We start from the raw sequence: 17,883 nt of genomic DNA on the forward strand, positions 1-17,883 counted from the left end.
AAAGAAGAAAGAAATTTGGATAACAACACTACAAAACTGTTTTGCGTAATAATTTGGAACAGAGCATTTTGGGCATTTTAAGTTTTTTAATATTTTAAAAAAAATACCGTTATCATTGGGAGGTTCATTCAAAAACGCTTTAATTGTACTCTTATGGCTGATGACTTGAAAATTATGACGACTGTCATTTGTATTGATTATTTGGGGAAACAGCGAAAAATGTCATTTGCGTAATAATGTGGAATGCAGTGTAGTGTGTGCAGGTACAGGCTGTCCTGGCATTCAAGACATTTTACAGTTGTTTTATGGGAAGCGATAATACTAAACTGCTCTTCTCTCACCGCTCTAACGCAGGTGATTGCACTGTAGGGTTTGTGCTGATGTAAGTTCCTCTGAAGCGTACGCGTACGTGCATGTGCTCTGTGCAGGTGCTAAAACTCAGGTAACATGCGCGCACACGCACACACACACACACACACACACACACACACACACACACTGAAAGGTCATTGCTCAGGTGGGCAACTGCTGAGCTGCACTGGTCTAAGCTTATAACCCCTCACACACACACACACAAACACACACATACAAACACATACACAGGTGCTCGGTAACTAAGATCATCACACACACACACACACGCGCGCGCGCATGCACGTGCGCATAAAACTACTTGGTCAGGAGGTGGTTCACGACTACACACTGCACGTGAACACAGGCTCTCTCGGACACGTGCAGGCCTTACAGACATACCGATACATACAAATACATATAGTAAAATAGACCAATGTACATACTGTATGGGGGGGGGGGTACGCAAAGGAGAGAGAGAGAGCGGAGGACAGTCCTGGGTAAATGGTTAGGATGTCAGGTTAACTTTTGGTGTGTCTGTTGGCTGAGTGCTATGTCACAACAAATGACAAAGGGAGGTTTTCAAGTGGGATTTTGTCAGAGACAGAGAGGGGGAAAGGGAGAGAGTGATGCAGAGAGAGAGAGAGAGAGAGAGAGAGAGAGAGAGAGAGAGAGCTGATTCAGTGAAAATGTGTTGTAATGAGTCTCACATGAGAGGATATTAAGTTGTATAATGATTATACAACTTAATATCCTCTCATGTGAGACTCATTAAGATCAGGATCACAGTGTATTTGTTCTCTTTGCTTGAGTGTGTGTGCCAGGATAGGCCTATGTGTGCGTGTGTGTGTCTGTGTGCGTGTGCGTGTGCGTGTGCACGCGTGTGTGTGTGTGTGTGTGTGTGTGTGTGCGTGTGTTACCTATGCTCTCGTATGGGATCTGGATAGTGTCAGCAGAGACCCAGACGGAGGTGTAGATGAGAAGACACAGAGGCATCATCCCCAGGGCCAGGATGGACGAACACGCCGTCATGCTTATACTGTCACACACACACACACACACACACACACACACACACACACACACACACACACACACACACACACACACACACACACACACACACACACACACACACACACACACACACACACACACACACACAGAGTTTCACCCCCAAGTATTAATATCCACACACAAACATACCCCTATAAGCATAGCATCAATACAAAGTCAAATTCCCCTCTTCCTCTAGTCTATCTCCTTCAATCCATCTCTCCATCCTCTCTCTGCATCCTTCTCTTTCTGCTCTCATCACATTACACGACTTACAGTTATTTACAGGGTATTGGTCACAGTCCCTGGAGCAGGGTGGGGTTAGGTGCCTTGCTCAAGGCCATGGCGTTCGGTAGGGGAGTGGAAGGGTGGGATATGAACCTGCAACCCTCTGATCTAAAGGCCATCTCCTTAACCGTTAGGTCACAACTGGACCATGACTGCCCCCCACCCCACCTCTCTCCATCCTTTTCTTTCTGCTAACTTCTCTCATCACAATAGCCAGCTCAGTCTACATAATGGTTATCAGTTATTCCCTCTGTAGCAAAGAGTTCCCCCCGCCCCCCCGGGACTTGAACTCGGACCTCCTGTGGTACAGCATCATACTTGGACTGCCACACCAACGAACCAGGACTGTTGGCGTGACAGTCAGAGTACGCCCACAACCCTAGTCATGGTCACTCCATCGCGCCCTTGCAATGCCAAGTCACACTGTGCAATGGAAACATCATACGACTGCCAACAAAAATTCTGACATGTCAGGCTATCGCAGGAAGTCATGATTAATGTAACATCATAACATTCACTCGATGTTGTGCCAAATAGGATGTGACACAACATTAACTTTAACAGTTATGACAAAATGGGGGAAAAATTGATAGTGTAGTGTGAAGCGCCCATACCCCCATGATTTCAGGGTTCCATTGGCAGTGGGTGATGAAGTCCACCCATTGAGAGTATTTACTTTCAATGAGTCCACCTCTCTTCAATTTTTCCCCTTTGTCTGTGTCTGTGATGATGCAGGCAGAGTAGCCTTATGTCATGTAGACGTTTCAGTGTTCAGTGTACATTAGTAAAGTCTGCACAGCAGTACATGCTAGGTTTTTCTCCTTCCCTCCATGCCACCCTACTTCCACTCATCACCTCTTTTGTTTCTCTATCTCTCCCTATATCTCCCTCCCTAACAACTTCTCTTCTTTAAATCAATCCTTCACTCTCTTTCTTTCTCTGTGTTCAATGATAGAATAGAGACAGTTACCTTTCCTACCTCCTGTCCTTTTTATCAACCCCCCACATGCACTTCCCATCTCATATATGCACATAAATTAATATTACACCCAGCAGACACTTTCAACTAAAGCAAGGTATCAACGAGGAGTGAGGACATAAAAAAACATCATATGCACATATAAGTTAATGTCACATTTAGCAGACACTTTCATCCAAAGCAAGGTACCACTGAGGACATAAAAACAAGCATCACCACGTGCGTGGATATACCGAGTACACAGGCAGGCCGACAGACACACACACACACACGCACACACACACACACACACACACACACACACACACACACACACACACACACACACACACACACACACACACACACACACACACACACACACACACGCACACACACTGACGCACACACACTCGCCTCACCTGAGGTCCATGTCCCCGTCCAGCCAGTAGGCGATGATGTTGGAGCTGGAGCCGCCTGGGCAGCATCCCATGATGATAATGACTATGGCCTGCACGGGCAGCACGTTGAACGCCAGCGAGAGGGCGAAGGCGGTGAAGGGCATGATGCCGAACTGGCACAGGAAGCCGATGGCGATGCCCCAGGGGCGCCGCAGGTGGGCCAGCAGCTTGGGGAGCTCCACGGTGCAGCCCATGGAGAACATGACCATGGCCAGCATGACCGTCAGCACGACGCTCAGCACAACGCTGAGGATCTCGTTGAAGTTGCTCGGGGGCACCAGGCACGAGTCGCCCGCGCACACCGTGGCGTTGGGGTGGCACGTGGAGGGCATCGCGGAGGTGGAGGATAGGGACGAGGAGGAGGTTGATAACAAGGAGGATGAGGAAGAGGGCATGATGATGGGAATCGTCACGGTAACAGAGTCAAGAGTTCCGGAATCAGCTCAGCTCAGCTCACAGGTGTCCAGGGGATGGAGTCTGGGTCTGGGTGCACTCTCTTGAGATGAAGGGATGAAGACAGGAGAAGAAGAAGAAGAAGAGAGAAAGGGAAATATGGGGCTCTGAATTAGAGGATAAAAAGGGGAATGAGAGGAGAACTGTGGCTGTCAGAAAAGAGGAATAAAGAAGGAGGGGATGAAAAAAGATGAGTGTTTGACAAGAAGAGAGAGAGGAGAGGAGAGATGTCTGAGGCCTGTGGAGGAGAGGAGAGACGAGACGAATCCTGATGGTGGAGATGGAAGAATGTGTGATGATGATGGAAGTCCTGATGAAAGAATCCAGAGGTTTCCTTTTTATCCTCGTTCTATTCTGTCTGGTTTCTTGCTATGGTCTATTCCTCCTATTCTTCTAATTGTTCTCTGTCTCTTCTCTCTACGCGCATGAGTGTGACACGCGCTCTCTCCCTCCTTCCTGGGTGAGTGGCGGCGGTGACAGAGGACGAGTGTGGCAGTCACAGACCTTTAATACCTTCACACACACACACACACACACACCTGCATACGCACACGCATGCCCACACACACACACACGTACACACACACACCTGCATACGCATGCCCATACACACACACACACACACACACACACACACACACACACACACACACACACACACACACACACACACACACACACACACACACACACACAAAATCATCCCAAAATAAAAAATTAACTCCTTGCCTAACGTGGTTTATGGGGTCAGTGTCCATGTCATTTTTACAAGAGACACTTTGGGTGTGTGTGTGCATGTGTGTGTAGGGATGGTGGGGGGTTGGCACAGTGGGAAAGAGGTAAAACGGTAAAAGAAGAGAATGGCATTGTCATTGTGAGGAGTTTTTATGTCCAATAAATGTGATTGCAGCACTGACTGTCTTATCTGCCCGGTGGCCCTTTAAAGTTTATTGACCCTCAAGCTTCCAACAGGCACCTACACCTAACTCCTCTTCCATCTCCAGGCACTAGTTCTTCTCCCCCTCTCCCTCCCCTCTGTTCTCCCTACCCCTCTGCCATCTCCTCCTCTACCCTGGCCTCCTCCCTAGTCCACCTCCATGCACCCTTAAAGGGACACTGTGCAGGAAACGGTCAAAAAAGGTACTGCAACTATGCTGCTCATTGAAACTGGGCTGCCTATTGCCAAATTTGATATTTACACGAAAGTTAACCAAGTAATAAACACATATTTCCTAGTATGGTCCAAGTAGAGTCATTTTTTTGGAATTCAAAATGGCGGACCATGGAGAAGATCCCCTTTTTCATGTATGAAAAGTGCAATTTTTCCAGTCATAATGAATACTTAGAATTTGATGGTGGTGGTAAGTATTCATGAAAAAGGTAACTTTAGTGAATGGGCAGCATGAATTCTGGAAATAAACAACTAAAAATCTCACACAGTGTCCCTTTAACTCCCAACTTACCACCTCCATGCACCCTTAACTCCCAACTTACCACCTCCATGCACCCTTAACTGCCACCTTACCACCTCCATGCACCCTTAACTCCCCACTCCCTTGTTCTCCTCTCTCTGCTTCCGTCTTCTCTTCTACACTCCCCACTCCACTTCCAGACACTCTTGGCTCCTTAACTTACTGTACATTTCCACCTTCGTGTCTCCTTCATACACAGACAGACAGACAGACACACGCACACCTCTATTGAAGTGTGTAGGATGTAAGTGAGTGTGTCTCCCCTATTTTATTGACATACCTCAACTTCCCACATACTGTCCTCCTCTTAACACGTTATTCCATACAATGTTCTCTAATCCATACTCCTCTTTTCCGTCCTCTGCTACCTTATTTTCCCCTTCTTTTCTCTCCGTGTTCCCTTTCTTTTTTACCCCATCTCTCTTCTCTGCTCATTTCTTTTTTCTTTGCTCCCTTCTTTTTTGTGTTGACCTTTGCCATGACCCGTTCTCCATAATAGTACTGACCTGGTTAAACTTTAGAAGTCCTCAGACACACACACACACACAAACATACCCATACACACCACTTAAAGACAAAGTTCAGCTGTGAAATGCAAAAGACACATTCCACAGGTGGCAATGCCCCTCACTGCAGGACTTCGAGTTTACCTCAATTGGTTTGGCTCATTTCTTTAAGCTGAGATAGCATGTAACTATTGGGCCATTTTGCAAAGCATTCTTAGACTTTGGCACAATATTTAGGATAACTAGCGAAATGACATATCCCCAAAAAGCTCATTCTTGCTCAAGACTAATCCCCTTTCCCATATACGTAAATATCTTACCATAAAAAATGCAGTCCTCCTCTCAAAATAAACAACATGGCTCCTCATCAAATGCTCATATCCCTTCGAAAATAGTTTACCGGTGTGTCAAAACGAAATTCCTATCCCAAACAATAGCCGTACAGAACGTCTGGACAATACCACAGGTTTCTTTCCATGTCGCAATTGTGCTGCCTGCTCCAACACTAAAAATGTGAATGTGTTTTCTAGTCTTGTCACAAAAAAAAAGAATACAGAATCAGGAAATGTATTACATTTAGATCAACTAATGTTATTTACCTTTTGGTGTGCACTAAATGTGGCGTTCAATATGTTGGTAAAACCACCAGACAATTGAGATTTAGGTTTAATGAGCACAAGAGCGCCATCCGCAGACAAGACCCCAAATCTGCAGTGGCTAGGCATTTTTCTGATGGCAATCATTCAATTACTGACTTGGACTTCTGTGGCATTGACCTAATTACTCCAAACAGACGAGGTGGCAACACTGACAAATTGCTACTACAACACGAATATAGATATATTTATTACTTAAAAACGATGACTGGAATAAATGAGGAGTTGGATATGTCATGTTTTTTGTTTTAAAAAAAATCTTTTACACACTGCTGTACTTTGTAATGTTTGTAAACTGAAGTTTTCTTACAAGTGTGCTTTGTCTGCGATTGGTATGTGGCTAATTAGCCACTAATTGTAAGCACCTGACAAACCCTGTAAAAGATGGCTCCAATGTTGCACTTACTTTTGCACTGAGGAAAGTCCAGGAGGACTGAAACGCTTGCACCTTTTCTTTTTTTTTTCACCCTTCTGGGCTCCACCAAGTAAAAAAACACTCTGAAAAACACTGTTTGAGTGGTCATTCTGTGTGCGAGTCACCCCTGCAAACAGTTTTTCCCAATAATCAAATAATTGTCCCTTTGGCATTGTGTAAGCACTTCAAGTCAAAATGATTAGATGTTTTGTCACTATGATAAATGTACAGCTAAAAGATTTCAACTACTGTATGTATAAAAATGAAAAAGTGAATGAAACCATTAACAACACAGACAATTTACCAATTCTACCAAGGACATTTTACAGTAACTTCCATTACTGTAAATTATAATAATTATAAAGTAACGCCCATATATTACAGATTTCTCATTGGTTTGGCTCATTTCTCAAAACATAAATGACATTGTCAAAATAACATGGACAAATCCCAAAACAACATTTAAAAAAAACGGTTGTGTACACAGTAGTAAAATTATGTCTTAGTTACAAATTAGTACATTTAAAATATCACCTAACCTGTCAATTACTGTCATGAATTTACTGTTTAAAATATTATGTCTTTGGCGGTTTTGACAACAGTATAGACTATTTTGCATATGATGACTTAAACAATGAAATCATGCAGACATCTTTTGGAGAGAGCAACCATTAGACTGAGAATTGACTAATCCGTTTAGATAAGGGAGATCAATTTATTTGGAAAATGTGCTAAAAGTATGCTCAACTTGTAAGGTGTTCGTGTTTTGGTTACATAGAAGGTGTTCGGGTCAATTTGACCAGGGCATATAGAAAAATAATGAAAAAAGGAAAGCAGCAGGTAGCAAGGGGGGGGTCACTAATTTTGTGTCAGATTCATGTTCCTCATGAATATGAGTCAAAGCCAGTGAATCTCAGTGTGAAAGAATAATTACTGATACTATTTTTCTCAAGCTAAAAACTGAAAACGAGTCAAAATGACCCGAACACCTTACAAGGGTTAAAGTGATATTGTCCCATTTTTGGAAATAAGCTTATTTTACACCTCCCCTTGAGTTAAACGGTAAAACCCTATTATTTAACTCAAGGGAAGGTGTAAAATAAGCTTATTTCCAAAAATGGGACAGTATCACTTTAAGGCTACTTTGCAAAGATGTACTAAACATTTCAGACATGTTCAGAGCATTTAATATTTCATGAAAGCAATGAGAAATGCCCTTCAGTTGAGGAAGATTTCAAGTTGGTTTGGGGATTTGTCCATGCTGTTTTGAGAATGTCATCTCTGTTTTCAGAAATTAGCCAAACCAATGGAGGAAAATGTAGGCCTAATTGGACAAACACGGCTGCAATGATTTTTTAAAACTCCGTCAAACAGTCTGGTGAAACCTAAGAGGAATACGTCTCCGTGGAGGGTGGGAGATGGTCTGATCCAATTCAAATTAAAACTCATATTGTGCTTTATTATTGGCATGACTGTTACGATACAGTGTCGCAAAAGCATATAAATTACAAAACAAAAGTGTGAATAGTGTTACCCTAACCAATCAGTAACAGACAGCGGGTGAGTTCTGCGTCACCACTCTCAACTGTTTTGCTGATTGGCTAAAAAGTGAGCGAACCGAGCTTTTTGGAGCCTTTTGCCAGACGATGTGCGGAGCCAAAAATCTTTGGGTTGAGAACATAGGATGGCGTCGCCATGCTACATTTACATACCCATGTCTCTTTCACACACCTGTGTGCGAGTGTTTGTGTCTGTGTGTGTGTGTGTGCATAGAAACAGAATACCCCACATGCGCAAACAAAAGAAACACTAAATGCATGCATACCCAAACTCAATGCATTTATTTACAAATTATTTTCTGTGAACACACAAATACCATATCCATACAAATATATCTGATTTGCTTTGCCTCTTTAGTAATCCATTCCCCAGACACTCTACGTACTATAGTTCACAGCCAGGTAGACAGAGACATGTGTAGAATGTGTGTGAGAATGTGTGTCTTGTGTCAGGTAATCCAATAACCCAATTTGGTAACCCAATGGGTGGTCTTAGGCCAGGTGTGAGAGTCTATGTTGTCTGGGGTTTGGGGGGCTTGTCCAAGAGAATTTGAAAACACAGTTGTTAAAAGTGCGATGTAAATGCAATATGACAATGCAAATATAGAGGATAGTGCTTCAGGCCCCCCTTGACACTTGGGCCACTGGGTCTGGTAGTAGGCCCATGCAGTTTAATACCTGTGCATGGTCTGTGCATGTGTGCAGTTCTCATCTGGCTCAGTTGCCCTCCTACCGTCTAGTCCACTTGGGGTTCTATCCAAAGTGTGTTTCAGAGTGTGTGTGTGTGTGTGTGTGTGTGTGTGTGTGTGTGTGTGTGTGTGTGTGTGTGTGTGTGTGTGTGTGTGTGTGTGTGTGTGTGTGTGTGTGTGTGTGTGTGTGTGTGTGTGTGTGTGTGTGTGTGTCCCACATCATGTGTGTGTATTCAGCTGTAGGTTTCCAGTCACGTGTGCAATGAAACACCTGAGTAGGTGCACTCCAGAGTACTGCACAGAGCTGTCAATCAAAACACACAGAACAGTCATTAATATCAAACACGCACACGCACACGCACAAAACTGCATTTGCATGAATCTGGCACTAATATTAAGGTGGAAACGCACTAGAAAAGGTTTAATTAAGAGGTCAGGACACTATACATTCATCCTTGATTATGTCAGTGAATTTAAGTCACAAAAAAATGGCTGTAATGTTCTGGCTCTACAGATGACAGAAACAACAAGGACCACAACAGCTACATGAGTATGTATTATATGGGATATTAAAATATTAAAATTTCAATATCAAAAAAAGCTATATTTTAAAATGGCTATTGTCTTGTCTAAATATTGCAATGTCATGAGCAACACCTGAAATGTTGGTGTTTGGTTCTTGAGACATTTCAGAGATAATGTGACTAAAAGGTTAAAATAGCTTTTCCTTGGTCTGTTTCCTCCTTAATATTGGTGCCACATTCATGCACAACATGCAGCTCTGGGGCTCTACCTTGTCACTATCAAGGCACAATAAGAGTAATTAAAATCTGCGTCGGTTGGGCCTCAAAGTGTCTGATTTCACGTGAAATGACCCGCTTGCCTTCAAGAATTGCATCTGTTGTGTGTGCGTGTGTGCGCGTGTTTGTGTGTGTGTGTGTGTGTGTGTGTGTGTGTGTGTGTGTGTGTGTGTGTGTGTGTGTGTGTGTGTGTGTGTGTGTGTGCAGGGCTGCCGCTAGGCATAAGTAAGTAAGTAGGAGTAAGCAGAGCGCTTAGTATAGGGCCTCAACCACTTTGCCCCCAAAATTGGGGCCTCCTAAATTGACATTGACTGAAAAATGTATTATTATTAAATAAGCATAAATGGTCAGGAGTCACCCCTAATTATGAATTAATAATATTATTATTATTTAATTATGAGGGGGGCCTCTAGACCAGTTATGCTATATATGGCCTCCAAAACCTTAGCAGCGGCCCTGTGTGTGTGTGTGTGTGTGTGTGTGTGTGTGTGTGTGTGTGTGGTAGCAGGTTAGAGTCATTATCTGTGGGCCATCATCATCAGTGGCGATGCCCTTTACAAGTGTGTGTGTGTGTGTGTGTGTGTGTGTGTGTGTGTGTGTGTGTGTGTGTGTGTGTGTGTGTGTGTGTGTGTGTGTGTGTGTGTGTGTGTGTGTGTGTGTGTGTGTGTGTGTGTGTGTGATCATCATCAGTAGTGCTGTCCTCTTCTAACGAGCTTCTGGTGACCACGAACAGCCAGGAATGTGCTCACACACACTATTCCAAGGTCAGCTCAGCCGCACTGCCTATATTCCTGTGTGTGTGTGTGTGTGTGTGTGTGTGTGTGTGTGTGTGTGTGTGTGTGTGTGTGTGTGTGTGTGTGTGTGTGTGTGTGTGTGTGTGTGTGTTATCGCGGTTCTGATAATGATCTGGCCTCTGTGCCTGCTGCGTAAATACTACATGTGTGTGAGAGTGTGTGTTAACTTCCTATCTCACCTTTATCATCCCACAGATAACTCCCTGACCTCTGTCTGAGTGTGTGTGTGTGTGTGTGTGTGTGCGTGCGTGTGCGCGTGCGTGCATGTGTGTGTATGTGTGTGTCATCTCCATCAGAAAACATAGAGCCAGCTATGACAAAATGTTTCTCTGATGGACGCTGACATTTAACACATGCCTAACCTTGACTCACACTTACCTCTGCTGGGTTTCCAAACTCTGACCCTCCACCCTATTGACACCTGTCTCACTCTCCACTCACCACCTCAGTCTAGCCAAGGGGTGGGCAACTTCTATGATGAGGAGGGTCGCGTTTTTTTCATTGCCACCATCGGAGGGCCACATGACCACAGATCTGACTGCAGTGACGTTTCAGCATTAGCACACGTCAGGGTGGCGCAACGACAGCCAGTGCCGCTATTGTATGGATTTTTTGTTTGTTTGTTTGTTGTTAGTGGACTTTCTGAGAAGCATATTCATTGCAGCATATCAACTACCAATTACTAATTCATTTATGGGCATGAAATGCTGTTATTCCACCTGACGTCTGAGCCGAAAAAACATCTTTCACCTGTGTGTGGGGTTTTGTGGGTAGCTGTGTGTGTGTGTGTGTGTGTGTGTGTGTGTGTGTGTGTGTGTGTGTGTGTGTGTGTGTGTGTGTGTGTGTGTGTGTGTGTGTGTGTGTGTGTGTGTCTGTGTGTGTGTGTGTGTGTGTGTGTGTGTGTGTGTGTGTGTGTGTGTTACCTGACTAGGAAGGGTTGTGGGTAGCAGTGTGTTGTCTGGTTTCTGATGAGTTTCTGCACCTGCAACAGGTTGGGAAGCAGAATACCTGGACGCACCTTATCCACCTTAGTTACCACCACCTGGAGGGGAGAGGGGGGAACACAGAGAGAGAGAGAGAGAGAATAAGATGTACGTACAGTGCCTCCCAAAAGTCTACACACCCCTGTTCAAATTCCAGGTTTTTGTCACGTAAAAAGATGACAGAAAGACAAATCATTTCACAACTTTCCCCACTTAAATCTAAACTATTATCCTGCACAATGCAGTTGAAAAACAAACGCAAAGCTTTACAGGGAATGAATAGAAAATAAAAAACCTCAAATAACATGGTTGCATAAATATGCACACCCTTGAACTAATACCTTGTTGCCGCACCTTTGGCTTCTATTACATAACCCAGTCTTTTTAGGTAAGAGTCTATCAGCATGGCAAACGTTGATGTGACAATTTTTGCCCATTTATCTTTGCAAAAGCACTCCAAATCTGACAGATTGCGAATGCATCTCATCTGCACAGTCCTTCACAGATCGCCCAACAGATGTTCCATGTCATACAGGTCTGAACTCTGGCTGGGCCATTCCAAAACCTCAATCTTATTCTAATGAAGCCATTTTTTTTTATTTTTGGTATGTGTCTGAGGTAATTGTTGTTCTGAATGATTAAGTTCATCTGCATCATCACCTTTCTAACAGGGGGCAGAAGGTTTTGTGCCACTACAATGGCCCCTGTGTTTTTTTTTGCCAAATATACTTCTTGGAATTATGTCTAAAATGTTCGACCTCGTTTTCACCTGACCATAACATATCTTCTCACATGCATTTGGGAGATTAAAGAAGTATTTTTTGCTAGATTTACTCCACCAAGAAATTGATAATAATTTGGTCATAATTCCAAAGGGTTTATTTGGCGCAAAACGTCAACCCAATAACACCATACCTAACGTGAAGTAAGGCGGTGGCAGCATTGTTCTTTTGTGCTGTTTTTCTTCAGCTGTAACTGGGGCCTTCATTAGGTAGGAGGGAATTATGAAAATTTCCACAGGGCCCGTGGTAGTAGCACAAAACCTCTGGTAGAAAGGTGAAGATGCAGAGGAACTAATCTTTCAGAGCGACAATTTCTCCAAGCACACGCCTAAGTCTACAAAAGAATAGCTTCACCAGAATAAGATTGAGGTTTTGGAATGGCCCAGACAAGCCAAAGGTGCTGCAACTAAGTATTAATTTAAGGGTGTGTATATTTATGCAACCATGTTAATTGAAGTTTTTTTTTTTTTTCTATTGATTCCCTTTAAAGCTTTATGCTTGTTTGTCAATTGCATTGTGCAGGTTAATAGTTTAGATTGAATTTATTTGTCTTTCTGACATTTTTTTATATCACAAAAACCTGACATTTAAAGAGGGGTGTGTAGGCTTTTTGAATCCACTGTATGTGGGTGAATGATGTCTTTGGGGCGGTAGAGTCGCAGCAGTTGAACAATGATGGAGGATACCTCCAGTATCGTGTGAAGCACTCTGCAAGTATGTGCACTTCTTTGAACAAAGCTGCATGCGTAATTCATATCACCCCGTAAGCATATCCCGGGCCTAACATGCTCTGGCAGGTAAATGCTTTACACTCTTGCCCCCTACTGGTGAATAAGAGAAAGAGCAGGACTGAGGAGTCAGTGTTGACCTAAAGCAGGGGTTCCCAGACTTTACCATGACAAGGCCCCCCACACTGGTAGAATCCAGCCAACGCCCTCCTTGTATGTGTCGTGCACCCCCTTTCACAATCATGGTCTATTTGTTTGTGTCAGGAACCCATTTGAATCACTGGCCACTACTAATGGGAACATTTCTTACCGTATCTTTATGTTGCTTATTTTGGTGCACATTAATTATTCAACTATTTATTTTGTTTTGCCTTGCCCTTTTGTTGTACCTTTTCTTCCAACTTGTTGCAGACTCCCTAGCACCCCTTCTCGCCCCCTCAGGGATCTGTCCCCCCACTTTGAAAACCACTGACCTAAAGAACTCCTCATCAAACTCCATGACATCTCCAGGTCATAGGTTAGGGGTGACTAGAGGTTAGAGATTCAAGTTCAGGTGACTCACCACATAGGGCCTACAGAACTCCTCACACATCTCCACGGCGACCAGGTCAGCCCTCTGAGGACCCACGGAACCGTCCACCAATAGGAACATCCGGACCAGACTGACATCACACACACACACACACACACACACACACACACACACACACACACACACACACACACACACACACACACAGTTAAGAACAACTAAATAACTTGAAAAAGAACTGCGAACACACACACACGCACACGCACATACACACACACACACACACACACACACACACACACACACACACACACACACAGGAGTAACAGGCACCTACTTCTCCCGAGAGTGTAGGTAGGGCTCCACCATGTCAGTGAAGTCAGTGGGAGCCTTGTGACCGTAGCCAGGCATGTCCACTAGGGTGAAGGCCCGACCCACCCTGAAGAAATCCAGCTTCCTAGTGTGGCCCTGGGGGGGGGAAGCAAGCAGATTAGCATGTCTTACTATTTGCACACTGAGGAAGGCACACGTCGAAACGTGTCTGTGCACAAAAAAATAAAGAAAACAATTTGATGCAAGGTGCGTCCCCTTTTCTTTGATTCCATGTCTTATTATTCAAATGGTAGGAAATGGATCGCACTCAATTTTTCTTCTTTCTTGTTGTTTTCTTTTTATTTTATTTTAACATTGCAGGGACTGACATGACAGACGTTTCGGCTGCACAGAGCGCGGTGTGTGGAAGACAACCTTATTATTCACATGGCACAGGAGACTTCAGATACTAGCAATTATTTTATAACGCGTTGGGTGTGTACACTATTCACGAAGGGCCAGACGTCACTGGCAACTTGGCTGTGCCAATAATAAGAAATACTGTGATGTACACATGACGACATACCTTTTTGCCTGTTTTTCCACTCCTACACGTTGTAATATTTAAACGTGACCTTGATTAATCTCAAACCTGCAAGACCACTAGCTGCTTTAAGAATGTTAGGAGAGAGTAGTGCCTTGTGGGCCCAATGAAATGGGCCTGGTTAAGTGCACGAAACGCACACTATATCCAATCTCTCCGGGCTTGCAAACATTACAGCCTTGAAGTAAACCATTAGTTTTGTTTTAGGGAGTTGTTCCAAGCTGTGTTTGCTGTCAAAATCAGGCAGCATTGTCAAAGGCACTCTCCAAATGAAAGGACACGCATGCAGACGCATTAGAATGGATTTTGATGGATTAGTAAACCAACAGGCAATTAAAATTGTTCCACGGGACCAAATGATTCCATGGATTCGCAATAATGTGCTCAAAAATCAATATGTATTGTGGAGTTGGCACACGCATGACGAGAAGTGCAGTCACAACGGTGCGTGATGAGTAACCCCACCCCCTTTCTGTTCGTTTACTGAGATATTTCAATCCAGTCCGAAACGACCATTTCTATTACCGACGTCCTGAGATTTAAAAAAAATCACATTTCCCCATGTCCATACATAAAACTAGTCCCGTCGGAATAGGGCTTAAGAAGTATATTCATTGCAGTAAATTAGGGATGCAAACGATTAATCGACTTTAATCGATCAATGCATTAATCGATTAAAAAACATTAATCGCAATTAATGGATAATTCAACTGACAAGAGACCCAGGCGAAATGGGCAAGTGAAGAGTGTGTGTGAAGAGGGTTGTGAATAGTGGGAATATTTAAATCACCGTTGGATTAAAGAATTGATATAGAATTAATTTAAATGTGGTATTTTATCTAAATGTTTAATTAAAATGTTTAGATTTGGTAGTTTTTTTTTTGAGAAACATTGAGATTTCGGGGGGAAAACACCGCTTATTAGTTAATCGTAAGTCGATCGATAAGGCTATCAACTAATGATTAATGAATTAATCGATAATTTGCATCCCTACAGTAAATCAATTGCTAATTCATTTATGGGCGTTGGCTGTGGTTGTACCATCTGATGTCTGAGCCCAAAAAATGTCATTGACTAACATGCATGTTCTAACTAGTGGGATAGATGCACTAAGACATTCATTATGTGACATTCATTACGTGACCCTCTGATGAAGATGGGAGCTCACTGGTGTCCCTACACATCAGGGATGTCAAACTCACTCACAGGGGCCAAATCTAGCCCATACGGACATTCTATTTGGTCTCAGAGATCCTTTCAGATGTGATCATTTAAGTATGGTACGTGTTTGCTCAATTTTAGTCCATTTTTACTTCAGTAACTATTTGTCAGGTTTTGATTTTGGGTCACTGTGAATTTCAGTTTGACATCTTTGCTCTACATGAAGGAATGAGTAGGCTATAAATTGACATCTTACCCCCCTAACATCCAGGTCTCGGCACCAGTGTAGCTGAGGTCATCTGCAGTTCACCACTCGGGGCTCGAACCCGCAACCTACCAGTCAAGCTCCAGTTATTATGCTGCGTGTATAGGGTGGTGTGTGGTGGGCGCTACTTACTGGCGTTTTGGAGACTCTGACCTCGACCTCGGGAGCCAGAGAGAACAGAGCTCTGATGAGAGAGGACTTCCCCACGTTGCTACGGCCGATGAAACACACCTACAGTACACACACAAGCACACAGTCAAAATGGAGACATAGGACCATGTGTTCTGTTCATGTCATGATTCATAATCACATACTCTCTCTCTCGCTCAGTCAGTCAGTCACTCACACACACACAGACACACACACAGACACACACACACACACACACACACACACGCGCACACACACACACACACGCGATGGACTGGGATTTGTCTCTGGACTCTGGACTTGCCAAGAATGGCTTTTGGACTGGACGGAGTCTGTATTTATTGTGTTAAATTTATAAATAGGCTCATTTTACACCTCCCACTTGAGCAAAGTAATTGAGTTTTGCCTTTATCCTATAGGCCTACTTTCAGCCACTCTCTCACATATTAGTTTATTTTCACACACACTGCACCTGCATGCCTTTCACACTCTGTGCGCCTCTAACATGAGCGCGCTCTCTCGCTCTCTCGCTCTCTCTCTCTCTCTCTCTCTCTCTCTCTCTCTCTCTCTCTCTCTCTCTCTCTCTCTCTCTCTCTCTCTCTCTCTCTCTCTCAGGGTGTTGTTTCGGGGCTAGCTGAGAGCTCTGTGTGTTCTGTACACAGACACACCACACCTACCTCTGGCTGCTGTGCGTCTGGTGCATGGTCAACCCTGACAGCAGAGGAGGTGTAGAGGATCTGATGTTTGGCCGAGGGGGTGAAGAGTCTCTCGGCGTGCCGCAGGTCTCCCTCGCTCGGCTGGAACAGCTGGAAGTCGGAGCGGTCGATAGCGCGGTCTAGGTGGCCCTCTAGCGAGCTAAAGGGGAATAGCACCCCCTGACGCTTCTTGTCTGGTAGCGTGCTGACCTGCTGAAGAGAAGCCAGGCGTTGTGCACCTTGTCGCGGTATCACAGTGGATTGTCCCCCGTGCCGTAGACGGAGCAAGCGTCTGGAGATCCTTTCCATTTTCATAACTATTACGGTACTTTGTCCCTCGCAGTAGCTACCGATGTCCAGGAAGTGTCTGTCTCAGCATTCTCGCTGCTGCTCTTGACTGCTGAGAATGATTCAATATGCAAAGGTCAGGCTATGCATCTAGAAAGCGCTAATGATTGCGACTTTGAATGGATGGTTAGATACTGCTGACAAAAACTGTCACTCGAAAATATCGGGACAGACGAATCCTGTCTTGACAAGGGGCGATAACATTGGACATTTAGCACCAGTTAGTTTCCCTTTCCAATCCCACAGACCTGTATTAACCTAGACTGGCAATGCCCCTCGAAATTTTCGGATTTCTCAGAGCCTCAGAATCGTTGTCTGCCATCTTGGTGGAGACTCCCGTAATTACGTAATGACGTCATGCACCGATGGGGTTTTTTAAAAATATTTTTTTTGCAACACTGGTTCACTAGTTAAGTTGGGTCAGGCCATGTGTAACGTCTTTAGAACAATAGCTCTAGTATAAATTAATGTTCTAGAAAAGTCTCGCTCTCAAGTGGCTCCTTATTTTCACAGCTGCAATGTGCTGTGCCGTGTTGTTGCTAGGTTACCTTCAGCGTCCTTGGGGGGGGGGTATTAAGTTACCGGTAGCTTCACTGAAAACGTACGGCTTATTTAAGAAATATACATACCTATATACACAGTTGTCATTACATCTGAGTTAAGTACAAATAAGCCTTACACACGTAAGCATGGCCGATTCAGTGTCACAAATATCCACAAACCTGCATAAGCGGCAACGAAAACAGTCGGCTTCAGGGTTGCCAGATAATACTGATTATGTTCGTCCATTTTTACCCACAGACCGCTTTCCTCAACGGCCCCGATTGGGCGGGAAACCGCCCGATCTGGCAAGACCGCTCAGCTT

The 17,883-nt window shown here is 44.1% G+C and overlaps 2 protein-coding genes across 2 annotated transcripts in view; both read right to left on the reverse strand.

Moving 5' to 3' along the window:
* Nucleotides 1–3,848, reverse strand: part of slc10a2 (solute carrier family 10 member 2) — an 8,539-nt gene extending 4,691 nt beyond the window's left edge. Inside the window, exons 1-2 of the mRNA XM_063214546.1 lie at nt 3,076–3,848; nt 1,272–1,390 (exon numbers count right to left, since the gene is read on the reverse strand). Of these exons, the coding sequence (XP_063070616.1) occupies nt 1,272–1,390; nt 3,076–3,509 (553 nt within the window). The 5' untranslated portion in view covers nt 3,510–3,848. The remainder of the gene's footprint in view (nt 1–1,271; nt 1,391–3,075) is intronic.
* Nucleotides 3,849–8,438: 4,590 nt separating this feature from the next.
* gtpbp8 (GTP binding protein 8 (putative)) lies at nt 8,439–17,230 on the reverse strand. Its single transcript, XM_063214547.1, has 6 exons — nt 16,653–17,230; nt 15,958–16,056; nt 13,821–13,951; nt 13,514–13,613; nt 11,382–11,500; nt 8,439–9,168 (listed from the first exon to the last, which is right to left on the reverse strand). The coding sequence occupies exons 1-6, from the start codon at nt 16,983–16,985 to the stop codon at nt 9,084–9,086; spliced, it is 867 nt and encodes a 288-aa protein (XP_063070617.1). The 5' UTR covers nt 16,986–17,230; the 3' UTR covers nt 8,439–9,083.
* Between the last annotated feature and the right edge of the window lie 653 nt (nt 17,231–17,883).

This window comes from Engraulis encrasicolus, chromosome 13 (genome assembly GCF_034702125.1).
Source record: "Engraulis encrasicolus isolate BLACKSEA-1 chromosome 13, IST_EnEncr_1.0, whole genome shotgun sequence".
NCBI lineage: Eukaryota > Metazoa > Chordata > Actinopteri > Clupeiformes > Engraulidae > Engraulis > Engraulis encrasicolus.

Bases quoted from the DNA above. Each gene is read 5' to 3' on its own strand.
- gtpbp8 (XM_063214547.1), bottom strand. From the start codon at position 16,985: ATGAAAATGGAAAGGATCTCCAGACGCTTGCTCCGTCTACGGCACGGG. The intron at 11,501-13,513 runs GTGAGTCACCTG...TCTCCCCTCCAG, and splicing joins AGTTCTGTAGGCCCTATGTG to GTGGTGGTAACTAAGGTGGA. The intron at 9,169-11,381 runs GTAACACACACA...TTTGATTGACAG, and splicing joins CCACAACCCTTCCTAGTCAG to CTCTGTGCAGTACTCTGGAG.